We start from the raw sequence: 27053 nt of genomic DNA, 5'->3' as shown, positions 1-27053 counted from the left end.
TTTTCCTGCTCGCGCACAGGCTGTGTTCGTGCGAGCGTGCGTTTGTTTAATCTTGTGCAAGCAAGTGGTGTCAGTGATTTCACTTGGGACTGTCATCACGTCGTGTAATCAAAGAGTGCGGCTGAAAGTTTTCAGGAATGGATATTGAAGGAAAGCAGCCTGGTGCCACGTACGTACGCGTTGCCTGTTGCCATCTCACGGAACGACGCGGCTGCCCGGCTGCCTGTCTCTGCCCTTGTCCTAACCTCAGACGTTCAGGGACAAAGAAATCCCAATAGTTTTCAGTCGCGTGGCCTGAATGTTTAGTTTTCCCTGGCGCCCTGCAAAAAACGGTGTTGCAGCTTTATTGGTGTTTGTGCTTGGAATAAATGTCCCTGTTGCTGTTAATATATAAAACCAGTCGGTACCCCGTGTCTGGATTGCAAGTTCTGGAAGTGTAGATGTTGAGACCTGAACAGCATGGATTGCAGCGTACTGCTGTGAAAGCAAAGCTTAATTGAGCCCTTCACACTGGAAGAGGTGTTTTGATTAAAATCTCCTGTATATGTATATATATTTATATACCCGTTGGTATGTTCTTCCAGGTATATCCATTCCTCAAGCTTTGCAAAGTGGTTTTCTTCTCTCAAGAGCTAAGGAGGGGATGCTTTTTCTATTGTCGTGAGCTGTTCGTGCTTAAGAATGATTTTACTGGGTTGTGTAGGATCTTTCCTGCTCTCTGAGCACCTTAGGGGGAAAGCGAGGCTTCCTTCATATGGTTTTATCTGTCCTTTGGAGGAACGATTAAATTTCTAATAACTCAACTGTCAAACCCACATAATGGTCCGTAGAGCATTTCTGATCCGGCAAGCTTTGCTGGAGAGAATTGGGCCTTCACACGTTCTAAATCCTCATGTCCACGGATACAGCTTTGTTTTTATTTAATACATTTTCATGCAAAACTTATTTGTTTCTATCCACTGCCTCTAAAAATAGACGTCACCAGCTAACACATTTTTAGAATCCGTTCCAAGTACATTTTTATTGATGGCAGGGGATGAACTATTTAGAGACGATGAGTCCTCCTCCCTAGCAAGCATTCCTGAAAAAAATTATAGCAATATTGTCATCTGTCAGCCATAGAGATTGTGGATAGCAAAGATTTTTGTTGCTTTTTCTTTTGAAGGTAACTTGAGAATTGAAAAAAAAGCCAATTCTCATCACCACTTACTGTATGATTTGTTAATAGCACATCTGGTGCCTTTTTGGCTTTTCAGAGGAATGACAAAATCATGAATAATTCTGGTTGCAGATTAGCTGCTTGTAGTGAGGTCCCCTAGTTTTAGGGTTAAATCAGAAAGAATGCGATCGCATGATTGGTGGGGTATTTTACAGGGAGAAGAGTCATATTTTGTGAATGATGCCTGATAATTTTTCAGATTTTCAGGGCAAGAATAGCTTTTATTATTTTAAAAAGCACAGTTTAAAAATATGTTTCTTCCACGGTGAATATCCAGGGGGTGGAATCTGGGTTTTATCAAAGAGTAAATTGTTAAAAAGGTTTTAAAACTTCTTCCCTGGGCAGGAATGTTACTGACATGAAACAATTTTAGATGTGAGAACCCGAATGATTACCAGAAACGAGAAAAAAACCCCACCACGCGTCGAAGTTAATGGTATAATAAGAGCTTTTATGCTGCAGAATACAGGGAATTGTGTGGGATTTATATCTGAGATTTGGGAAATAAAACCTCCTTTATGTACTTCGTTAAACCCCTTTAAAAAAAAAAAAACCTCAAGTTTTTACACAATCACCTTCTCTGGGTTCCATCACTGCCACCCACGAGCTCTCCAAGCTGAAAATGAAACAAAAAACCCTTCAAAAAATCTCTTCAAAGACAAAGCAGACGTCTTTTTTTAATTTAGTAGATGCCAAACATTTTGGCCACAGCTAATTTGGGGGGTCAGGTGCTCTAATAATGTACATTTTTGGTAGGGCTGCTGACTGTGCAGTCATTAGAGCTATGACATTTCATCCCAGCTGAGAAGGTCAACAGGGCCATGACCTTTGGTGACACGTGTTGATCTGTTCCTTAGTCTTCCTTCATGGACATGCCCTAAATTTGGGTTTTTTTTTTGATGTTATGTGCCTTTATTGTTACTATTTATTGTCTTAGTGACTTAGACTATTCAAAAAGCTGTATGCAACATTAACAGGAATTGAGATTGTGGCTTTTTGTTCCTTTGATCGTAATGGAGAATATGCTCTTGTCTCTTAGCTGAACCGAACTTTAGGGAGATTTGCAATCGTTTTCTTCCGAGTATCTGGTTAAGTATGGATTTTAGTACCAGCAGTATTTATCTAATAGGGTAATCAACTGAATGGATATGTGCAAGACGTTGTCGTGCATCGGGGTACTTTGGGTTATCTGCAGTCGTTGGCATCTCTTTGGTAGCACGTTTTGCTTGGGTGCTTTCATAAAACGCTGGACTCCTTGAGCTCTGAATCTCGCCTGTGCCCAGGCGATATTGCTCTGCTACATATGAAAGTATTGACACTGACGATGGGATCTTGAGCCACTGTAAATGATAATGTCCATATTGATGTCACGGTGCTTGCTAAGGGCTGGATCCCGAGTATGGTGGCTACTGGTTGTGGTGCTTTCGTCCTCAAGCAGTGATGGTTAAGCACTGTAAGCAGAAACGGGACCTGTAGGAGTTCGTTTGGGGACTGTCAACTAGCGAATTTGAGCTTGCATCAAGTGTTTACGTGTATGTTTTTTATCCTGGGGAGTATAAAGACTTTCTGCTTTTAAATATTTAGAAATAAGTCTACCCCAGCATGTACAAAGGAGACATTCTCTTTCTGTCTACGCGGGCTACGAAGGCCTTTGATGATAGCCAACGTTTCCAAAGGGCTCTGACCGCACACGTAGGTTGAAGGGTTACTTTGTGAACTGAGTAATTAGTTTAGACATACATTTGATAAATAGCAAGCTCTCCCTTGACCTTCCCTTGCCCAGGCTGTGTGTTATCGTTCTGCTGGGTGGCTAATTTAGTCTCCACCCCACATGCGATGCCTTGACGCTGTCCTTGGAGCACCCACTCGGAGCCCTCGCCTGCTGCAGTGACAATGTGTTTCAGTTCTGTTAATTTAGGTCAAATTTCAAAGGACTAATTTAAGCTTTCCACAGGGGACAGCCTAATTCTGTGTCCTGTGGAAAACACAGTAGTTCAAAATGGCCTTAATTGTGCGTTTGGGAGGTTCCTAGGAGCAGCAGTGAAGGGGAGGGACCTTCTTTAATGGGTGATGGGTGCTTGTGGTGGGCTCTGGCCTGAGTAATGAGTTGTCATTTGGGTTTTAACTCAGTCACAGCTATTTGTTGGCACTGAACCACGTATAAATAGAAACACATTTGGTGCAGCACCCAGAGCAATACCTTCTTCTTTGTAAAAAAACGTTGGCAGTGCTTAAAGGTTAAACATCACCTGTGGTCACAGTGGTTAGCACAGTCCACTTGGAGATCCTTCGTTAGCCACCGTGACCTGCCTGGATCGGGATGTGGGGTCTTGTGAGGCGCTTCCAACGCTCCCCCGGGCAGCGGGCAGGGCCGCAGCCTGCGGAGGAGGGATGTTGTGGTGGTGGCATGTCCCCTGGCCCACCCTGGGGTACCTCCGTGAGTCTTCTCCATGGTGGTGCCACCCTGCTGCGAGGTTGCAGGGCTGGTGGGACCCCACATTGGTGGGACCCTGCATGGTGGTCATCTTCCCGGGGCAGGGACGTGGAGGGGCACCAGGATGCTGCTTCCAATTTGGTAGGAAAAATAAAGCAAAAAGTTCACCCAGGGTTCCCTTGTTACCTTCCCCCCCCCCCCCCACCCAAGAGCAGTGGCTTTGATATCTGCAAATTATGATTAACAATTCAAACTGATTAGTTAAATCAGAAGTTTGGTTTTTGTTTGGTTTTTTTTTTTTGAAGGAAGGGCAATTATCACAGCCCATTATGGAGGAATGTGACATCCCCACAGCTTCGGGTGAGGGCTGGATGCCCTTTCGGGGATCCGGTTCAGTAAGTTATTTGGCCCGGTACAAGAATTGCTAGCTGAGATTCTGAGGAACTGTACGAGCAGCCAGATTAAATCAGTTTTAATGTGTCCATTCTGCGTTTAAAATCCGCAGTCCTTTAGCAGAGGCATGGTCTTGAGCTGCAGCCTAATTGGGCATGGGTAGGGTTGTTATTTACAGTCGGTGTTGATGAGGCACTGGGAGTCGGTGATGTGTCAGCCTGGCGACCGTTTTGCAAAGTAGCACAAATAATTGCTCATTTTGGGCTTATCTATCTGCCATATTTTACAATTGTAACATTTTGAAGAGGAAAAAAAAAAAAAAGAAGATAACTTTTAGGAATTTGATTCCTTTACTGCTTCTTTCTTTTTTTTTTTTTTCTGAGACAGATTTTCAAAGATGCTGAGTTGTGGGTTGGTTTATTTTTTTACTTTTTTTTTTTTTAAAAAAAAACTACTTGTATAGATAAAACCCCAAACCAGCCACCAACTCCAATGGATGCATAGTTTTCTAATCTTAAAATAGTTCTTCCTTGGCAGAGAACTTGCAACAAATTTCAGGCTATAGTAACTTTTTTTTTTTACGGGCAAGTTACAAACTTTTGGAAGCAGAATTTACAATGAAAATGCTGACAACTCCAGTTATGCAAGGTTGTGTACGCCTGAGACGATGGACTATTGTGGTGTTTTAATAATAACTGTAGCATAGCTCTTAATGAGCGTATTTCTATATCCAGCTTCCCAGCTTCATTAGAAATGATCACTTGCCTTTATACAAATACATTTAAAGATTAGAATGTTCTTAGAATAAATACTTTAGGAACACATGGGAGTGTGAGAAAAATATTTAACTGTCCTTTTTTCTATCATTAATAGAGAAAAATTTCATACTAGAAGGGTCAGATTTTTGAGTGTTAAGCATTTGTGAGTCCTCAAGGTTGAAGCTTTAGAGTGAAAGCGGAGACTTTCTTCGAAGCAGCGCTCCTTAGCAATAGAAATCCGTGTTTTTAAAAGAACCATCACCCACTTGGGCAAGTTACGTCTTGTCGATCTGTAATAGTGCACCTGGTTGAACTAGAAGAGAAAACTGATTTCAGTGTTGTTAAACAAGTGCAAAAATCATGCTGAAAAGACATCGTGAACCCAAAACACGTCCGCAGTGATGAAGAGTTGGGAGTTTTGCAGCAATGTGAGCGAGGGTTTGGTACCCGGTCACAGGCTGGGCACGCTGGGCTCCTCCAGCGCAGATGGGAGCATCTTCTGCGGAGTCGGTCGGGATGCACCAGTTTGTGTTTGTGGTGGCTGTGGGAAACCGGACAGTACTTCATGGAATCCTAGAGTACCATGTTGGAAGGACCTCAAGGGTCGTCTGGTCCAACCTCTCTTGGCAAATGCACAGTCTAGACACAATGGCCCAGCAACCTGTCCGGCTGAATCCTGAAAGTGTCCAATGTTGGGGAGACTTGATCCGGCATGGAGCCTGCTGGGGTAAAGTTATCCTTACAGCGATTTGGGAACCGATTTGAAATTCAGACCTTTGAATTTAGGTTCGTACTGTGCTTCTGTAGCATTTTTTGGGAGGGATTTGGCACAGCGTGCCCCCTCCCCCCAAATCAGAGATGCCGTCTGGTAGTACTGGGGACTAAACTGGCTTTTAAAGTGATTGAAAGAGAAGCTGGAGCGACTTTGAGTACAGGCAAATCTTAAATAAAGACCAGATTTGCGAGAGGGCGGCAGCCAACAGCTCCTGTTATAATTACGAAACGTGCGCTGGGAGCGCCGAGCTGTTCTGGAAGTTTGGCCCTTCGGGTTTCAGTCGGAGTCAAGACGTCAGCGAAACTGCATCGGCATTTGCTGCTGGGGGACTGCGCCTCGCCACGGGGACAGTTGCAAAATGAGATGTCCCGTAAGGGGGGGGAAACATTTATGTGGATTTTTTAAATAAAAAAACCACTTGTAAAAACAGCTTATAATTCATATACCAACTATGTGCGTCTCCAGGTTAGCCTTTCCTATCTCTTATTATCACTGCTCTTTTTTTTGTTTGTTTTTGGGGGTTTTTTTGTTTGTTTGTGGTTTTTGTTTTTGTTTTTTTTGTTTTTTTTTTTTGTTTTTTTTTTTTTTTTGAAAAAGAACCTCTTTTCTAGGGGTTTGGTTTTCCTGGACCTGCTTCTGAGAATCAGAGCAGTCAGCACCTGGTACAGAGACGGGTCTCGCGGGCTTCGCTTTCTGCTGGTTCAAGTCCTTTTGCTGCGTGTCACCACACGAATGACATTATCCGTATCAAAGAGAGGGACAGAAAGGCAAGCCAAGCGCTAGCTGAATTCTGCTGTGCCGCTTCCTTCGCTTGCCATGCTATTATTATTTTAATTGTATTTTTAAAATGACTGTAAGTGAAAGCATTTGGTGAACCTCAGCGAAGCCGAGGAGTTGTGAGATCTGACCTACTTTCATTCCCCTCCTCACATGCCGTTGCAAGTTGTGTGTAATTATTGCTTTTCCTCCCCCGCAAAAGAACTGGCTCATCGGTTTGGGACATTAACTGATGTCGAGCAGCCTCGAGAAGCTTTGCCTCACGGTAGCAAAGCCACAAGAACGACGAGGAGGAGAAAATCCCTTTGCACCAAGGAAATGGCTTGCGTTCGTGAGGGTTTACTGGGAAGGGCAGTGTGCTGGGGACTGGAAGGGAGGAAAAGGAGGATGAGAAGCTGGTTGGGGAGGAGAAAATCGTATTTTGGCTGTATTTTATTAATTTTTTTTCTCCTAGCTTTTCGTGAGTTTCTATTTTGAAAGGAGTTTTGTGACGTGGTAGTTGCCGCCTCAGGCTTCCTCCCAGGGGGCTGGTGGCTGTTTCTCAGTGGGGTTGGGCGTTGGATGCTGGGGCTGGGCACGCCTGAGCGGGATAGCTCTGTAGGAGGTTAAATTGCGGTTGGATGGAACAGAACTTGACCAGAGCAACCATGCCGCGACTTAGTTTTGCGCGTCATAAAAAGTTGTGGTGTAGAAAATACCCACGTGAGGTGCGTGGTCCTCTTTGCGTGGGCTGGGCCGTGGGGTGAGCTGGGCAGCCGGGCAGAGCCTGCTTTCGTGGGACTCGCTTTGCCAGTTCGTCAGGTGCCCTGCGCAGTGTCTCCGTGTTGCAATGTTTAATTGGTTTCAAGGAAAGCAATATGATTTATGATTCTGAATGCCCGCCCAACAGTTCTTAAAAATCACTTTGAAACCCCAGTTGAAACTTTGAGCGGTTCTTGAGCTTGGTCCTATTAAACATAGTTTAATCATGAAAAATAACCCTGTTTAGACATTACAGTGTTGAAACGCACAGATTTATCTGATGTTGTTTACTCACAGGTATTTCAGCCGTGCGGGGTTAACGTGGGGGCTCTGTAATAAATCTGCAGCTCACCACTGCTTGCTAATAGCCCTTCTCCGAACAATTCAGAAGCATTTGAACCATCTTCCATTAGTATGGCAGAGTGCCCAGGAGCCACTGCTGCAGTGGGGAGTGACAGAGGCGTCTGCAAGTCAAAAATAACCCTTGTCATGTAAATGGTTGTGGACCACCTGGAAGTGCAGATAGCCAGCCTAGCTTTTAACCTCAGGGCTTGTTCTGCTGCTCCTTCCTTGTCCCCAGGTACCACCCGTGACTCTTCTCTTGGTGTGGAGCTGGAATTAAATTAGCTCTGATGCCTTTTGACTAGATGTTAATGGGGAGCCTTGAAGCTTTGAAGTATTTGGAGAATATCCTCTGGTTGTGGCTAGGACTTTGAAAAGTGCTGAGGGGATGTTTGGGGGGATGTTGTTTCCACTGACTTTTTTCAAATCCCACTATAGGAAGTGAGAGAAGATGAATTTCAAGGGAACAGGCAAGATGAGACTTCCAGACGAGCTGCTAAAATTAAGAGGATTTGTACAGTCAAGTAAGAACGGGACCACGTACAAAAGAAACAACTGCTGACTTGCTTATAGGGAACTTGAATAGATGTTCTCTGCATCCAGAACTAACACTTGAACACGAAATTGTGCAATTTTTAACCTCGCAGTTTTAATTTATTTCTTTTGCTTGTTGAGTAGTAATAGTCCCGAGCATGGCCTTTGGCAAACTCTGAAGAAAAAGGTTGTGTGTTCATGTTTGGATTTATGCTGTGTTCTGCTATGTTTTCATGTTGCTCTTGAAATGCAAATAAAGAACCTGAAAAAAGCTACAGGTTGGAATAGATGCAAGGAAATATTAAAACCAAGAAAACCCCTTTGCGACTAAACGCATGTGCTCATACCTTTCCCAAGGGTACGTATCTTATGTAGCTTTTCCCAAGCAGACTTTAATCTAAGTTGGACAATGGGAGTTGATTAAATTGCTCTGCCACTTGGTTATGTGCAGTCAGGAAGATTTGATGTTCTGCTGTCGCTGAAAGTAGAAACAGTGAGAAAAATGATCCTAGTCTTGGATTCTGCTTTTGAGAGAGAGAAGGTTAATTTTTTTTTTTTCAGCTTCTCATTTGAGGTTCTGGCAAAAGGTGATGCATTTCCCCTTTGTATTGTATAATAGATTACACGAGAAGACTTTTCTGTAATGAGATTGAAGAGTAGTTAATTATTTTTGAGATTGCGTTACATGTGTGTTAGGTTTGTATTGTACTCCCCAGAACACTCAGCACAGAGACTGTCACTCTATTACTTTAGGCAGCTGATGGAGCTTATGGCTTGAATGGAAAAGGTCAAGATTTGGTGTCTGGAACCAAAGGTTCAAATCCTGAAGATGGCCTGTATCTTCTCATCATACTGATGAAATTGTGAAAGGCAGCTCAATAATTTTGGGGGTTTTGGTGTGGCTGCTCAAGGTTGGAGGTGTTTTCTCCCTCCCTGGTTACCAAGCCTTTGTGCAGAAGACATACGGATGCTTTGCTGTTTCTTGCTCTGTCCCATATCTGGAGATAAATCCTCCGGTGACTGTTGCATAAAGAAGTCTTCATCCTGTAAGGAGCAGACCGTGAAGAATGGGGACAAACAGGAAGAAATTGCAGGGCAGTTCCCAGCAGCAGGAGGTGGCCTCGCTGGTCTCTCTGCTGTTTACTTTGAACTTGGCATGCTCTGAGTCTTCCCTGGCTTGGCTTCCAAAAACATAAAGCACACAGCCAAGCCCATGAGCATGTGATACTTGGCGTTTTTGATGCATGTTGCGTGGCTGTGCAGCCATAAGTCAACGATCACAACTATAAAGACAGGTAGGAGCAAGCAGGCTACAAGTTGTAGGAATTTTTAATCTCTGCACGAAGCCTAGACAAGTACAACTTTTTTTTTTTTCTTTCTTTAAAAAGGAGTCGTCTTCCTTCAACCACAGGGTGAGACACGTCAACCCAACTGCTTTGCAGCCATCAAAGCCGTGCTGCAATAGTTCATGCACCTCGCCCCATGTCAGCCAACACACCAACGTAGCAGGGGGCCTCGTGACGTTTGTCCTCTTCTGCTGGGTGTGTTGAGGCCCTTGTGTCTGGAGCCAGGGCTAAATGCTGCTTGGGGGTGATGGCCTCGAGGAGTTCTAGTTCTGTAATTGCTCCTCTGCCAAAGAGGCAGATAGATGCAATCACGCGGGGGTAACTTTGAGGTGCACATGCAGAGCTTTCCTCTTGGCCAGGGGGTTCCGCAAGTGGTGAAACTCTTTGCTGCGCACCAGAATTATTTATTTTTCTAAATCTTCAAAGCTTAGGAAAACAAGTTAGTGTAGTGTAATATTTTCCCTTACCCGTGATGACATTGGCGAGTATTTTCAATTGGAGGAGATTCACTTCTTTTTATGATCTTATTATATGTAACCCTCAATAGGAGTTGACATGATGCTGGAGGTCCATACTCTGGCAGGTCAGTGTGGCTGGAAGCTACACGCTAGAGCACGAGGCATGTATTATGTGGCAACGCTTATGTCGTTCTGCAAGTTTTCACTTCCAGGGCAAAAGGATTCTTTCCGTTCCTTGGATTTTTTTTATTTTTCAGTCTAGTTTCGTCTCTTGTCCAGCCATCAGATGACTATGTCCTTATAGGATAAGGGTAACAGGGTTAAAGAAGACGCCAGGAAAAAATATCTCAATTTATTTTGGACAGTCTTAACATTTTGTGGAACTGCTTTCAAATAGAGCAGCCCAGGCGCTTGTTTTAAAGGAACAAGTGAAGGTTTAGAATCTGCCACATATTTCTGTTTGTAACTGTCACAGATACCTCTTTGATGCTTTGTGTTTGATGAAGTTTTCCTACAGGGTCTAGATCTCTTTTGTCAGATCTGAGCAATTAATGTCTGTATACATTAGAGAGAGGGGAGAAATTATTCCTGCTCTTCGGAGCATTGTTCAGTCGTGAGGTTGGTTTTTTTTTTTTTTAATTTGTTTGTGTGTTAAAATTCTAGAAGGAACTGTAGTAACTTGGAAAGGATTTTATTAGAACAGAGACTTCCTGATGATGCCTGGCGGAGGCAGAGCTGGGCAGAGCTGGCAGCTAGTGGACGGAAACACGGTACAAATAAGTCAGCAGGAATCCAGCGACTTTGGAGAAGCAGATGGATGAATTGCAAACACTATTTTGTCCCCCTTTGTGTAAGGAGACGTGCTTAGCCTCTGTGGCTTTGGTTTGCCGTTGGCTAATGGGAGATAGTCATTGTGGCCAGGAATGACTCTTTGCATGCTTAAACCGGTGGCTGTTTCTTTTGTAGGCTGAGTTTATCATCCATCACCAGAAGAGGACGTGGAGCGGCTTTTAATATTAGCCTGCCAACTGAAATTGAGGGAGAAGCCCATCAGCTTGTACCTGGGAGGTGGGAGGGAAGGTGGCAGACCTGAGTGATGATCCCTGGGCATCCCGATCCTGCAGAGTGAGTGGAAAGCCTTGGGTTCCGCTCCCAAAGTCATAGGGCCCGTGGCTATTCTGCTCCAGACATAGCTCGACATCCCTGTGGCTCACCCGTGTGGTCTTGCTGGATCTTCCTCCATGGCAGGACAAACGGGAGAAGGGGTAGGAGAAGCAGGAGTGGTGGTAGTGGTTGGCAGCCCGGCTTTCGCTGTCGGGAGGTTCAGTTTTGCAGTGAATCTCTTGGATTCTTGGCGGGTCAGGTCTGTTGACCCTTTCTGGGCACGCTGTGGTGAGCGTTTAGTTATTTACTAAAGCCTTTTGAAAGGAAAGTGGCTTGGTGGGGTCTGAGGCTTTTGTGTTACAGAGAGTTGTGTGAGAATCTTTGCTGGGGTTAGCTATTAGCTGATTGTTTAATTATTTGGCTCTGTAACTAAGTAACTAAATGCCTTGAGCCTTAAGATAAGCAGCTCTTTGTTAACATTTTAAGAAATGGAGAGAAATAATAATAATAATTTAAAACCTAAGGAAGTATAAATCTCCCGTTTCAGTGACCGAATCTTGAACAGAAGCATGATTTGGAATATAATCGCTTATCTCATAATAATCAGAAATAGAGCATTCAGAATGTCCCCAGTCCTCTATTGTGGTCGTGGCTTTTGTACAAACAGTATTTACTCCGTTTGATGCCTGGATGGCATAAACCATGCTGCGAGACGGTATGAGCAGGCAAGGAAAAAGTTCACGTCTGTTTATTTAACAGCAGCTGGGTTTTCCATGGCGGTATTGTTCAATAGCTCCACCTATAAAGTTAAAATACATTGTGTGCAGCGCTATTACAAATAAGGATGTAGCTGAGAGCAGACAATAGCAGAAGCAACGTGCCCTCCCTTGTCCCCCAGTGTTTAAGAACACCGCCAGGAATTCTACGCGTGCCTTTGTTGCTTGTTTGGTTTTTTTCAGGGGTGATGGACGGGTGTTATTCACACCAGGTAATGCACCTCTGCAGTAGGAACTAATGCCACAATTACAGGATTTGCAGGAGAACCTGCTAAGAAAGGCATCCCGTGCCGCCTTCCCGCGGCCGTGCAGAGCTCGCCCAGCAAAGGGCTGGTGGTGATGGCTGAGGGATGGAGTTTCAAGGCAGAGTTTCAGAGAGGACTGGAGGAGCACGGATGGGACACCAGATCATCAGTCCCGGCTTGGTGCTGCAGGCTCTGCAGGGCTATCTCCCCCTTCTCCCATCCGGCTATTTGCACTAAGGCAAAATTCAGGAGGATGCTGCTGAAAACACTGGAGCATGCGTAAAAGTGGGGGCTGAGCAAGCTTGCAGCCTTATTTCTCTGATACTCTCGAAAGATGTGGAAGCGCGGGGAAAGAATCCTGATGTCAGCCCCCAGGGGAACCATTGATGTGATGGCACAGCGTGCCCATGAGCTCAAAATTTGTCCCTAATTTTCAGAGCAGTGTAAAAATCCTTGTGCGGTGTCCTGGAGAGAGAGTTAACTTTGCAGCGCAGGTTGTTTATGTGGTGCTGGGCATTTTTTTAACAGTTGAAACTGGTTGATTTTCGCAGCGAAGCTGTCGGGCGGACTCATGCCTCTGAATCCCACCTGTTCTCTGTTTGCTTTTGGGCACCATTTCAAACCCACACTGGAAAAAGTTTATAGGCAAACATTATAAAAAGTGACAGTCTTAAGTGCTGCTACATTCTAGTTTGGCAACACAAAGGCTTACCTGAAATAACTCACTATTTCCAAACATGACTTCATTATTTCGTGACAACACTTTGTGCTGTATCTTCCCTGGTGCCCTAGAGAGAAAGAAATGGAGGAGGATAATATTTACCAAATGCTAATAACTATTTGAAGCTTGGTTTTCCTCACTATACTAGTAATTTTCCTTGTAAAAGGATTTTCTTTTTTTTTTGTAATTTTGAAGTAAATTACCTTTCTTAAGTTTGGATTTGGTTCTATACCGAAAGGCTCAGCGTAAATTTGGGGATAATAGTTTAAAAAGACAGGATGGGAGGTAGAAAACGATTTTCCTTGTGATTGTATGCAAACAACCGATCTGCCCAGGAGGACGCCGCCACCTGTGTGACCATCCTGGGAGTTTCCTGGGGCTCCTCAGCGAAAGCCACTAATGCACTTAAAGGAGGGTTGAGTTATCTTCATCCACGGTGGCTTTAAAAAAGTTTAAACAAAGACATTTTTAAAGACTCCTGTACACTGTTGGCACAGCGTAAACTCTGTAAAAGAAATTCTCTTTGCAGGTAGAGCGTTACAAAGAAGTCTTAAAAACTTCAAAGTAAATTAGCTAACGGGCTTCAGCTACTTCTTTTTTTTAAATTATTTTACAGTGGAATCCGCGTTTTAAAAAAATCTCAAGCAGACTCAAATATACTCATCACTGTTACAAAATATATGCAGCAAGGAGCCTGTGCTCCTTCTGGAAATTAGGTTTCTAGCAGTGTCGTGTAGTACTCACTGAAACACCTGCATTGCAGATCTGTGGATTTGTGACGGTGTCAGCAAGACTGAATTAGTTTATAAGGAGTATGAAGCTGTATTGTAGCTTGCCCTAGACTTTGAGATGGAACTTTGCATGCTAGAAAGTTCAGAGACCTTGTTATAAAATCGAAATCCAAGAATCTTTACATTTGCCATAACTGGTGTTGTTTACATGGTTTTATGTACTTCTCCTGGCCACCTTCTTGGCGTGACACGTGTGTCACATCTGTTGTTTGAAAAAAACCACGTTTGCCCTAGGGAAAAAGCCAGGAGAAGCTTTGCAAGGGCGCATCCCTGGATCTGTTCTCCCGCTGCTTTGGGCAAACTCCCACTGAACTCCCTGAAATGACATGATTCCAGGATGAGCAGGAGGAGAAATCGGGCATGCTGTTTTCAAGTGCATCAGTATAACCTGATACTTAAATGCATGCGTGTCCCCCTGTGGCGGCCACTTCTGGTACTCATAGAATCAGACTATCTCGGGTTGAAAGGGACCCGTAAGGATCATGAAGAGATCATGGCATCCAGAGAAGCTGTGGCTGCCCCATCCCTGGAGGGGTTCAAGGCCAGGCTGGACGGGGCTTGGAGCAGCCTGGTCTGGTGGGAGGTGTCCCTGCCCAGGGCAGGGGGTGGAACTGGTTGGTCTTTAAGGTCCCTTCCAACCCAAACCATTCTGTGATCATCGAGTCCAACTACCTGAAGCTATACTAGCGACAGAGCTTCAGCATGTCCAAACTCTTGTCTGCAGGCTAGCTCAGATGTGACGCTTGTTTCAGAGTCTGTTGAAGGTGTGATACAAGCAATGACAACGCTGTGCCCCAAGGATGAGGAATACGGGTTTCGGTATTCTTAGAAGCAGGGGTGGACACCGAGGAGTTACCTATTTTAATATTCCTTCAGACTCTCAAACAGAGGCGTGTGTTTTATTTATAAAGGCACAGAGGGGTGCAGTTGGTGCCTGCGCGGGGAAGGATGTGTGCCGGGGAGCAGCTGTCTGTGCGATGTGACCCTCCTCCTGAGCAAACAGAAGATGCCTTCATGCTGTTCTCCCTTATTTACTTTTCATGCTGGCCTTGGCGAGGCCAGGAGGCTCGTGGGAGAGGGATACTGTGGTTCTAGGGAGAAACCAGTTACAAAAGCAGTCCCTGTACTGGGCACAGCTCGAGTGTGGCGTACGTATGGCGTGGGGGTCCCTCCACCCTGTGTCGAGCCGTCCCGGGTGTCCGGGGCTGCGGTTCCCTTCTGCCTGCTGAGAGCCGGCCTTGGAAGGGGGTGGTGAAGCCCTGGTAACTATAGGCAGATGTAGTTTTCCAAGGATGTTTTTTTGGAAAAAGACTGTGGTTTGACATTCTTCTTATTATTTGGTTACAAAAGGGAACTGATGGATGAGCCATTTTGTTCTGAACTTCTGTGTAAACTGTGGCTTCGAAAGCTTTGCTTGTGTTCCTGGATTTCTGCTGTATTCTGCGCAGGAGAGGCCGTGAAATGAGAAATGAAGCAAAAAAAAAAAAAGAGAGAAAAGTTACTCTCATCGGGAGCAGAGTTGGCAGTGTAGAAGGCAAATGTAGAGACTTTGTGAAAGGTGCTGGGAGAAAAATACAGGACATAATATCTGCTGTGCATAGGAACTCATGTTTATTAGCTTAGCTAGTGAAGGGTTGTTTGGCCGTCCTTTTCTTCCAACACAGCTCTTTTCAGGTTTTTGGTTTTTTTTCTTTTTTTTTTTCTTTCTTTTAAAAAGCAGCCTACCAAATCAGGTGGGGAAAGAGAAATATTTGTTCAAATCATATGCACAAATGCGAGGACATAAACCTGAATTTGCTTTTTGAACTCTTCCTGGCGCCTCCAAATCCTTTGAAGCCCCCGGGTTCAGCAGCACTCCTCTCCCCGGGGTCGGCTCGCTGTGACCAGCGAGAAGGGCTGTGCCTTTGCGTGACACTTGGGACACCAATCGAAAGGGAACGAGCTTTGTTTGTGGTGCACTTCTTGAAAGTAAAGCCTGTCCCATAACTGCATACGGTTCGGTTTTACGAGGCAGATTGCTGGGCTAATCTGGATGCAACTTTTGTATTGAACGTAACTTGATTTCTGTGGATGAAAAGGGCCCTCACTGACTTTTGTTGGAAATTCTCTCCTTTCCCTTCTCTTTCTCCTTCTTTTTCCTCCTTTTCCTTCCACCTTCGCAGAGCCGCCAACCAAATACCAAATCTCTCAGCCAGATGTATATTCAGCACTTCCAGGAGAACCGCTTGAGTTGCGCTGTCAATTGAAAGACGCCGTCATGATCAGTTGGACTAAGGATGGGGTCCCTTTGGGGCCCGACAATAGGACAGTGATTATTGGGGAGTACTTACAAATTAAGGATGCTACACCCAGAGATTCGGGCCTCTATGCTTGCACTGCTGTTAGGAGCCTAGACAGTGATACTCTGTACTTCATTGTAAATGTTACAGGTGAGTGAGTTAAACATAGGTTTTTTTGCATGTAGAAGCTGTAAAATGCGATATTAAGACACATTTTGACATAACATGAAAGAGTCCACGCGGGCCCAGCGAGTTGAGCTGAGTTCTGTAGTTAGTTCAGGTATTTTCCCCCTTGTCCTGACCCTGAAATGGACTCAGTTTGTATATACTCCTTTTACTTCACGGGGTCTATAGTGATTAACAGCTGCTGAATAGCCCTCTGTTTTATGCCACTATGACAGGATTAAATTATACAGAGTCGCCGTGGTGATGATAAAGTCAGTAAAACGAACACAAGTTCCCCCCCACCCCCGCATCAGAAAAGGAACGGGGTGTCCTACGTCCTCTAAGTTTAGAGATAAATCGTTCTGGAGACACTCAGTTCTGCCCAACTGAATGTCTTGAAGAAAAATAAAAATTGTAAGCCGAAAGAGATTTTTTTGGAGTTATCAAGCTCCCTTTGGTAACTTTGTAGCATTTCAAGATTATTAGCTAGTTTTGTTAGCATTTTAGAAGAATAACACACGTTTTGTGGCTGGATTTTTCTTTTTCTATAGCATCTGCACAACTAACAGAACATCTGTTCCCCTTGATAGATGGGCTAAGATGTAGCGTTATCGGTTTATTTGCCTGTGAAAAATAGGCTGGTTTAAAGACTTGATTATTTTTAATGTGCAGATGCTCTTTCCTCTGGGGATGATGAAGACGACAATGATGGGTCCGAGGACTTTGTGAATGACAGCAACCAGATGAGTAAGTAACAGCGAACTGCCAGGAGTCACTAGCAAGATCCACGTGGCGAATAATGTCCCGTCTCTCGCGCTCCTGCCTTCAGAGCTTCTCCGTTGTTAACTGCATGGGCTGTCAAATAGCGGTGCCTTCGTCCTCCTCCGTTTTCTGTTTCACGTAGTTCATAACTTGGAAAAGAAAAAGAAAAATAAACTAATATTCTTCTAAACGCACTTTACTGGTCTGTACTTTCTTTCTCCCTTTCTTGCTAGCTTTTCTGCAGTTTCCTTTCTTCCTGAATTTTGAAGTTCAGCCTTTGTCTGGTTTAGACTCTCTCGGATGAACTAACTTTCCCTCAACCTGAGCTGAAACTTAGCGGAAGAAGCAGAGCTCCAGCTCACTTTGTTAAAAGGTGGTATGGAAACTTTAAAAATAAAATTAAGTCGTAATGAGGCAAATCCTTCGATCCTTAATCTCGGCAGAAATCTCCCCGGGGAGAATGAATTTGGAGACAATGCGGTTCTTTTTGTCTGCAAAGGACCTCGAGGTTTGTCGCACAGAAGGCAATCCAGCGCTAAAACCGCATTTTATGTTACTTATGCATGATGAAAATGGGCTAAAAGAGTCTTAAACCTATCCGAATGTTAAACTTCGGTCCCTTTAGAGAATTTGGAAAGCTATTAATAGGCTCTAAATAGAGCAGTTGCTAAGAAAAAAAAAAAAAAATAATGTAAAATTCATATTGGTTCCTCATGCCCCCTGTGCACTGTTGCACAATCCCAGTGGTGACCGGTAGCTTGCTATCGCCCGTGCTTTGTAAAGACCGTAACACGCAGGACAGAGAGATCCTTCACGGGAGATGTCAGCTAGTTGCCGAACGCCGTAGCCAGGTAGCCTATTTGCTCCTCGGCCCGATCAGTAATTGGCAGCTGTACTGTCTGCTCCGAACGCTTGCTCAGATGATAAAGTAGGAGCCCGATTTCAGCTCCCCTAGTTAGTTACTGCGGTATACGGCTGCTCGGAGGCTGTGAAATGTTAGATGCTATTTAAAATGATATAAGTTCTTAGCTGCCTGTTTGGCCCCTGCCATCTGTTGGTGTGATTAGCCCGAGCTGATTCACAGGTGCAGCTTGAAGTGGCTGAGATTAAGCAGCTGGAGGCTGCTCTGACAAAGGAATGCGGTGGCAAAGATAATTGGCGAGTTTGGGAAAGGGACATTGCTTTTAAAAGAAGTTGTCTAGGCAAAACCCACCAACCCAGGCGATGGGAGCGTGTTCCCCTGGAAGGGACTCGCGGGTAGAAGTTCCTTTTAGGAGACATTCCCACGTCTGTTATCACTTTAGAGCTGGTCAGAAAAAGGACTTGCAATATTTTCGGTGCGTTAGCGAAGACAATGGTGCTGCTAATCCTGATGGCTTTGGAGATTCACTGTGAGCACAAATGGATTTTGGAAGTGCTTCTAGCGAGGTGGGGAGGGGGAAGAAAAGGACCTGATCTCAAGGCAACTGTGCTCTGTAACATCGTGGTGAGGATCCCTGCCCTTCCACGCGACGGGGAGAACCTCCCCATGGTGTCCTCTGTAACACGAGTGACGTTCTTGTAATGTGAGCTATCATTTTAAGCTACTGCTAATCAATCTTGATTCGGGGGCTGGTGAAAGGCCATTGACAATTTCCGTCCGCCAGGGATGGGCTGTGTACTTTAGCCGGGGTCGGTTGCACTTTCCCTCCTCAAAATGAAAGATGCCTCTAGAGCGTGAACGTTTAAACATCTCGGCCGGCGGGGAGAGCATAAGCTCTTGTGGTGCAGAAGGGAGGAAGCTGCAAGAAGACAGATTGCTCCCGAGCCGAGCATTGCACAAACAAGTCCTCATGAGACTGGTCTTATCAAGGTGCCCAGGAGCTTCTCACAAGCTGCAGAGGGTCACAGGGAGCAGCTCAGCCACCTCCCTGTGTCTGGGCACTCAGCAAGAAGAGCTGGAACCGGAGGAGTGGTCCCTGCAAAGCCGTCTGTTTTCAATGAGAAGTTGCATCACAGCAACTCAGTTGGATTAATACAATTTTGCTGAAAAAGGGTTGAGATTTGGCAAGATCCGAGCTGCATGGAAGTTGGGATGGGGCTGAAGCTCGCGTATCTAGCCTCTCCTGAGCATTCCCATCAGTATTTTTTGCCCTTCCCCTTCTAGATTTTTATATCTAATTTAAGAAACTGTTGCAAGGCAGATTGAAAAGTGAACGAGGAGTTGAGGAACAGTCTTTCCTGAGCCTGCCATGTGGCAGGCAGTGGTGCGTGGTGGCCAAATGCCCTTTACTGCCTTCTCCTGCCTGGGGAAGTCCAGGCCCTCACAAGAGCCCCTGGTTGCTGCTCTGTAAGAGAAGAAGTCTTTAAGCGTTTCCTGAATCATGGTTTGAGCTTTGCAGATCTAAACCAATTTAACTGATAATTTACATACAAATTACAGCTGTGATCATTAAGGATAAGCAATGGAAATTGGCCTGGTTATGCCTTTACTGATGGAAACAAAAGGCCATAGTCTTCAAAGGTTGTTGCTTTTTGATGAAACAATTCTGATAAAGTCCAGCTGTCCTGGCATGTTAATTATGATGTGATGAGGCAGGAAATGGCTGTAGTGCCTTCCACAGGAAACTGAACCTTGGCATTCTCATTCCTGCATATTTAAAACTAAAGCAAACCTTTTAGAGCTGTTTTATTTACGATGGTAAGTATTCTTTTAAGCTTTTTTTATTTTCTCTGCCTCTGTTACAAATACATTTTCAGAGGCCAAGGTTTTCCAGGGCAGGCAGAGAGGCCGTTGAGGAAATCTAGCCTGATTTTCAAGGCTGCCCGGAAAATACGACTGTACTTGAAGTCGATGGAGGCTGTAAGTGGCTCGGTAGCTGCGAGGAGCGACTCGCTCTTGGGAGAGCAGGGCACTCGAGTGTACACATGTGCGTTTGACCATTTGCCCTGTGTGTATTTTTAAGTAAAAGGCATGCATAGCAGATTTCACTCTGCGTTTGGTGTCCTTCTAGCTTGACAGATATTTTAACTGTCTGAAAAAACACTGTGGTAGATTTGTTCCAGACTGCATCCTGCATAGCTTTTTATTACTTCCAGCTTTTGTTGAAGGGATTAATGCTTGTTGGGAAGGTGCAGGATTGGTTCCACTGCAAAATAGTCCTCTCTCTTTGCAAAACGGCTTTGTTGGCAACTCGTTCTTTCCCTTCGTTGCCTTAAAGAGGTGCTTCAGCTTCGTTCTGGAGGCTCACCTCCAAGGACGCTGACCTGGGCCGGCCTTTTACAAAGCCAAGGGCTGCTCGTCATCAGTTCCCGCTGGCAGCGGTGGAAAATACGTTGTTGGTGCTTGTTGCCTTGTCCTCATCGTGATTTTGAGAGGTAGCCCTAATTTAAGGGATTTCTATAATCCTGGTGTGGTGCTGGCAACGCAGCAGCTGTTGTGATGGTGGCACTGAGGTCCACCAACAGTAATTTGTTCTGGAGACCCCTGGGTAGCCCTGAAGATGCTGCTGTTCCGCCTTGAATTCTAGTCAGGTGACTGGAAGCTTTATGGCTTTTTTCCTTATCACCCTTTAAACAATTTCTTCTGGGCCAAGCAATGGTAAATTGGCACCAAGAACAAAAAGCATCTAAATGTAATCCACATGCTGTTCTTTTCATGCCTTGACGAATTTCAGAAAGGATGAAACAAGGTTCAAATTCATCAAATCCTGTAGAGTGGAAACCCACTGAAGGGAGCAGCAAAAATTGGATGTTGCCTAGAAGTGTTTTTTAATTAAAGGTCAAATACAATAGTACTGAAAACCTTGCGGGGGGGTGTGTTGATGTGGTCATTTCAGGCGCGCTATTGTCTCCTCGAGGTGCTTGTCAGGCAGCCTTGGAGTTGACTACTTTTGTATTTCTTTGTATTAGATAAGTCCAAATAAAAACCGAGGAGTCCTGAAGTGAAGTGGTCCCCTGGGCTGCCTAATTTCAATTTCACATGCAGGAGATTTGCCTGATTAGATGTAATGTATTTGCAGTGGAGTGCAGCGTGGGTCAGCAGGATATTTTCTTCACTAATGAGAGCTCTAAAAGCAATCAGGAATTCCCACCCGTTCCCCTGCTGCTCGTTACCGCTACGCGCCGGAGTCTGCCCTGTTGTTACCGTGATCTTTTAACAGCGGTGCTACCTACTTCCACCTGTCCTCTTGGCAAAGACGGGATGCGATGGACACGGGCTGTAAGAGGACTGGGCACTTGATGGTATATACTCATTAACTGCGTTAATTCTTGCTTTCGGTCAGTCTGGATGTTTTTCCTCTCAAGACCACAAACACAAGCAGTAAAAGCTGCTTTTAAGTTTTGCTAATTTAACGGATAGAGAGAAATGCCGTGCGTTAATCGCATCAGTCGCCGTATGAAAGCACAAAACGAGGGCGAGTGTTACGGTTTGCGGATGTTGCTGCCTTTTTCTCTTTCCCCTTAAATGTACTGAGGAGCTGCCAATGTGTGTTGCTACTACCTAGTGAAAAACGATGGGGTGTCTTGAAGCGTTTTCAACAGGTGATGTCCGCATGTTTTTCTCCAAGCTCCCCTGTAATTCCGGAGCATTGGAGGTTATGCTGAGGGTTGTGTGAGGGGAAGCTTTCCAAGCAGAGCCCTTTCTCCCAGACTGAGGAGTTTTCTTTCCCCCTCTCTCCGTGGCACAGAACTGAGACGCTTCTCTCCATTCCTGCCTGCCTCCTCCTGGCCTCTCTTCTTCTCCCACCTCTTCCATACAGTAAAGTTTTTCCTCCCTGTGCATTTGTTGTATATGAAGCGTATCGGAGCACTTACTTTCAAGGAGCAGAGTTTTTTTTTTTAAAGGGTGCGGGTTGATGGAAAGGGGGGTTACAAGCAAGAAAACCAGAGGATGAGCTGCACTGTCATGCCGTAGAAACCTGGCTGCACAAAGCACCCTTGGTGGGGAACTCGGTGGCTGGATCTGGACCAACTTGGGTGCCCTGGTGCCGGGCCGCACCCTCATGGGACCTTCTCTGGAGCTGGGTCCATCCAGCCCGTGCTGGCCTGGGCGAGCTGTGGAGCCTGTGGTTCAGAGGTTGTGTTTGCCAGTGGCTGCATCTGTAGGTGGGAGAAGGTGCATGTGGGGGACGTGATGAGAAGCGACCATGCTGGCTGCAAAGATGATGCGTCAGCATTGTCCATTTGGGGTCAAATCTAGGCACTCTGCTCAGTTTGAGGTACCAATATAACTGGTTTGGATGGTTGGTTGGCTTTGACCTGCCACGGTTGACTTTGACTTTGACTTTGTGGGACTAGTGATCACCTTACATTGCCTTGTGGAAGATGTTTAGTGATGCAGAGGAAATACCCGTTTAATATATCAGTACCAACATGTAATTCCGCCTTTGCCTGGTATGCCTGTAATGCAATTTGGTCTTTGTGTGTAGTAGTTAATTCCTTCGGCTGGCTTTGTTTAAAGTCTTCTGTTGTTTTAATGTGATCCTGGTTTCAGCAAATAATGTTAACAGTGATTTTCCTTGCATCCCTAATTCACTTTAGTCCGTGTAACAATTTCTTAGTGTTGCAGTTAAATTTTCAATAGCTACCTGATTTTCTATTTTGATCACATGCACAAATTTCCTTTGCTTTTCTACTTCATTAATTTTAACAGTAATTGCCACTTCGGGCAAAAAAAAATTATAAAAATCACTTATCGTTCTTAGCATCATTATAAGACTTGCTTTTGGAATGTTTTCTTTATACTGAGAGAGTCGTCGGTAAAGGATTTATTCCTGTGTTTTCTATCCAGCTGTATTTTTATTTAGAGAGGGGGGTGGCAGGATTTCTGAGTTTGCACTGATTGTAAGAACTGCTATAAATATTTGAGGAACGGAAGAGTTTATTTATAGTGGAGTGTTAGGCTGCTAATGAAGGAAATGAAACAGGGCTGAGAGAAATAGAGTTATTTTTCTGGACCCTTTTAGTCCTAAAAATTCCACGCTAATCTGATTTGCTTCAGGAAAACTCCATTGTAAAAGAAATCAATGTTTCCTACTATTAAACAGATCTCCAATCTTTAACTTTTTAAAACCTGTTGTGGTGAGACAACTGAAGCGATGCCATGAAGACGCTGGGCAATGTTTCCAAAGTGTTGCATGGATCCAGAGTATGGGATAAACTTGTATATGGGTCTGTCTTTCCAAATTTACTTCTTGGAGGGCAAAACCAGATGGGCAGTTGTATGGTTTTATTCTGCTGTGTTTGCTGTACTGGTACGTGACAAATGATCCTGAACCTGGATGAGAGAGGGGTTTTCCATGCGCTCCTCATGCTCCTCATGTGGGCATGGGAAGGAGCGAGTGACCCCTCTCCGGGAGCCGGTAAAAATGATCGCTCCAGTAAATACAGGCTCAGAGAGACACTCTTGTGCCGCGGTGTTGGACATCAGTGAACGTTTGGGCTTCAACAGGCTCATGAGAGTGGGAAATCCCTGCAAAATGATCAACGCTATTGCTGGGTTTTGCTGATCCTCCATTTGTAAATATATTTTAGTGGTTTCTATGACAGTAACAGCACAGCTCATGTTGCCATGGTACACTGTGAGTTTTAGCACGCTGCCAGGCAGGTAGGTATCTTTAGCCCTCTTCTAACAGATGGGGAAAGGTTAAGGCTGAGGCTTCCAACAGGTCTTCTGACTTGGTCTGTCTGGCTTCAGGGACGGGGTCCGAGAATCCAAAGTTTGCTGAGCGCTCACGGTAACTCGACTTGAGGTCATTTGAGTCTGCTGAAAACGCGGTCCCTCTGCCTTACTTGACGTAAGCAAACCGAAGGATATCTGTGGTTAATTATTGGAATTTTGTCATAAATTATCCACTCAAGGCTGTAGACTGAGCCGTTTGCAAAACTCTGGTCACCACTTGTAGCATATGATTTCCAGTCGTGTACTCTTTCCAAAGCACCCTGTCTCTGCTAAAACGAATACGCGCAGCACTTTATGTCTGTGGAAGGGGCTGGAAAGGGAGCTCAGTTTCCAAGTACTGATATTTCTGGATGTGTCTCGTTGAAACAGGGGCACCCTATTGGACACATACAGACAAAATGGAGAAAAGGCTACATGCGGTGCCAGCAGCAAATACCGTTAAGTTTCGTTGTCCGGCGATGGGGAACCCAACACCGACCATGCGATGGCTGAAAAATGGGAAGGAATTTAAACAAGAGCATCGTATTGGCGGATATAAGGTATGTTCTTGTGACGTGATTTTGCAATTTCTGTTCTTGACCAAGGCTGTAAAAAAAAAAAAAAAAACCAAAAACAACAACAACAACAACAAAAAAAAAAACAAAAAAAAACCCAACCAAAAAACAACTTGCTGAAGTCAACAGAAATTCTTTTAATGGCCTTGGATCAAATGTAGAAGCAAAAAAAAGTAATTGTTTTCTTTGGGGAAGGGTGGGTGGTTTCTTTGGCAGTTACTGAGCACTAATTCTATATTTTTTTTTTTTTTCTCAAATTCGAGCTTGTAGCATAGCGGTGCAGCTAAGGATTATTTATAGAGACTTATTTGGAAAACTAAAGGCTGGCTTTGCAAAGCAGAGTAAGACTTTTCTCTATTCATTTTCAGCTGCATTGTTAAAAACACGGCCATCCGCTCTGGTGATTGTAGACAGTTTAATAAAGGAAGGGTTGGAAGTCAAATGTTATTATTTTCTATAGAGTTTATGGTCTGTGAAACTGAAATGGGAAGCAGAATTTGAGGGAAAGTAACAGCACTTACTTACAAGGGTTTGTTTGAATTTTAAACGGCTTCAGATTAGATGTTTCATTCTAAATTGGTGGTTACTGATTAAGAGAGAGTTTTAGGGAGGCCAGCGTGCTCTGGGGGTTAGTGCACAGACCTTTAACCTCCTGGTATCTGCCTAGGTCAGGTCAGAAGTCAGGGTTCGGTCATCTTGTCCCGCTTCTCACAGGGAATGGGAGTGCATGACTTTGATGGCAAATTGCTGTTCAAGCATTACCCTCGCCATCCTCAGTTACCTTAATCTCTTCTGTGGACCTTCTGTCAGTGGCTTCCTCCTTCCTCCCCTACCCGATACCTCAGCAACGTCAATCCAAAGTTTCCCAGTTAGCCACCTCGTGTCATGGTCGTGAGCCCCAGCCTAGAACGTCTGCGGAGGAGCTCAGAGCAATTTGTAATGGTAATTAAGACAGAAGTTAAGTGACTTTTCCAGATGCCACAGTAAGCTCAAGAGCGAGTCCTGAGGGCTGCTTTACCCCAGCGATTGCAGTATTTTCGGGGTGCGGCGTTTTGCTGATGGGGCCAGGATGTATATTGCTTCATGGGCTGTTGACTCAGATCCTGCTTGGTACAAAAAAATATGTTTTCCAGTGCAGAGGAGGACAAGCCGTAGTCTCCTTTCCTCTCTAGCTAGAATTACTGTTGAAAGTGTCAATTTTTCCAACATTCGTGTTAGCAGAGAGCGAAGCCCAGAAAATCTCCCTGCACGAACACTAATTATCTAAGTAGACTTTTCCATCTATGTTTGCTTATACCATAAATTACTGTTGCTTATGAGTGTACACCTGGCAACACCTTCTGCCTTTCATAACGCTATAGGGTGTTAACGAATTGGCTACAATTCAGTGATTTTCACCTCTCTCAGTGCTTATTTAGAAACAGAAAAAAGCCAATTAAAAAACCCCCACAAACTAATCCTGTCTTGGAAAATAATAGTAACTGTTTCGCTACTAACTGAGACGTTATTTGAACGCTTTACATCTCGTGAGGGGGAAATGCAGATATTACTGTTGAAAACCGTGAAGGAAAATGTCTGTCTTGCGAGGCAGGATGGAGGTACCTGGTCTCTGGTTTGGGAGGGTGAGCTGTGGTTGGGGAAATCAGCCCATGTGGGGCTCCGTGCTGCCACTGCTAGCCCATGCTGGGCATCTGGGTGAGCTCGTTTAGACTTGTGCCCATTAAGTGGCACCAATTAAAATTTTGCCTATGTGTATTAAGCGTACACAATTTCTGAGGAATGTGTGTCCTCTGGGAAGAAACCACAGATGCCTATTTCTAAAGCCGGCTGGATAAGTGAAGTATATCCCTATAATTCTAAATCATAACTTCTTACATCTCTTTAGTCTTAAAGGAAAAAAAGAGGGGACACAGCTGTGGATTTTAGACTTTCTTGTTGCTCAGAACTACATCAAATTTTAAATGATTTGGTAGCATTTACTTATTGTTGTTATTCTGCTTACCAAATCTCTGTATATTCCAGATTCTTCCGGTGTTTTGAAGGTAGAAAGCTTGTTTTTATAGAACAGGTATTAAAGAATGAGGTCTCCAAAGCTTCTGGAGGCTGTGTCATCTTCTTGTTAGAGGGGCAGGATGAGGTCACTGCAGGCTTAGTTCAAAATTATTCTGGAATAAAGACAGGAAGTGTATTTTGTTGACACCTCTATACCGACAAACTTGTAATGAAGGAATCCTCAGAAAGGACTAAGTCTTTCCGTGCCGGTCTGTCCTCAGCCAGATATCTCATGATGATTCTTGTACGCTGGCTTGTCTTGAATCTGGGCATTGCTATACGTAAAGTGTTTCTGCCTGAGATCTTCATATTCATGATACTTTGAGTGACTGGAACAGCTTGAGCCAAACTTGGCCGTATCTGCCATCACCAGTTGATGGAACACCATCCGTCCCTTTCGGAAGGCGCAATCATCTCTTGAAGACTTTAAGAACAAAGTAAAGGGAAGGAATACGTGAAGCTTCCCAGTAATCCTCCAACCACTTCTCTCCTGCTGCCTTGAGCTAGGAAATCCCTTCTTTGTTTTCTCTTTATCGCAATCAGATAGTGGCCTGTAGCACTTTGTCCCACTGACTGGGGAATGTCTTGAGTCAATTTGCACTCAGGCAGGCTAGCAGGAGGGTGTATGTGCTGGCCAAGATAGCTTCCAGAGCGAAATTCCTCCACCGTGACTAATTCTGGGTGGTGAATTTCAAAATCGAACCGTTTATGATTTTTCAGGGTATACCCAAAGTTCCTACAGCAAGGAGAAAGGGATTAGTTATTGACTAAACCTTTTTTAGTCTTTTCTTTTATATGTCTCTAAAGTGACGATAGTTCTTTCTTGTGCATTGAAAGGCACTTTATAATTTCTTTGCGTGAATAATCTAAATCCTCTGAGACATCACAGGAGCCTTTACTTTTCTGTACGCCACCCGGAAAGCAAATGTACTTCTATCAGTTGTTACTGTTTGAGTATTAACAGGTGTGTGTTTTCACATGCGTTTTGATAAGCTTCGTCACTGCAGTCATCTTATACACATTTAAATTCAGCCAGGTAAATACAGAGTAAAGAAAGAGTTCTGCCTCTATAGGAACTGTAAAAGCCTATGGATTTTGCATGGATGTTCAGCACTTGTTCTCTCTGCTGAGCAGTACCGGTAGCATATGTCTGAACTCTGCTG

The 27053-nt window shown here is 44.5% G+C and overlaps 1 protein-coding gene across 12 annotated transcripts in view; it reads left to right on the top strand.

Annotated features, from left to right (window-relative positions):
* FGFR2 (fibroblast growth factor receptor 2) overlaps nt 1-27053 on the top strand; it is a 90201-nt gene that overhangs the window by 5586 nt on the left and 57562 nt on the right. For 7 of the 12 annotated variants that reach the window (XM_054206231.1, XM_054206230.1, XM_054206227.1 and 4 more), the window contains 3 exons: nt 15577-15843; nt 16531-16605; nt 23654-23823. In XM_054206231.1, coding sequence (XP_054062206.1) covers nt 15577-15843; nt 16531-16605; nt 23654-23823 — 512 coding nt within the window. The remainder of the gene's footprint in view (nt 1-15576; nt 15844-16530; nt 16606-23653; nt 23824-27053) is intronic. The other 5 variants (XM_054206234.1, XM_054206238.1, XM_054206236.1 and 2 more) reach the window with 2 other exon arrangements.

This window comes from Rissa tridactyla, chromosome 6 (assembly GCF_028500815.1).
Source record: "Rissa tridactyla isolate bRisTri1 chromosome 6, bRisTri1.patW.cur.20221130, whole genome shotgun sequence".
NCBI lineage: Eukaryota > Metazoa > Chordata > Aves > Charadriiformes > Laridae > Rissa > Rissa tridactyla.
Note: the sequence above shows the minus strand (reverse complement) of the source record. Positions and strands in the feature narration are given on the sequence as shown.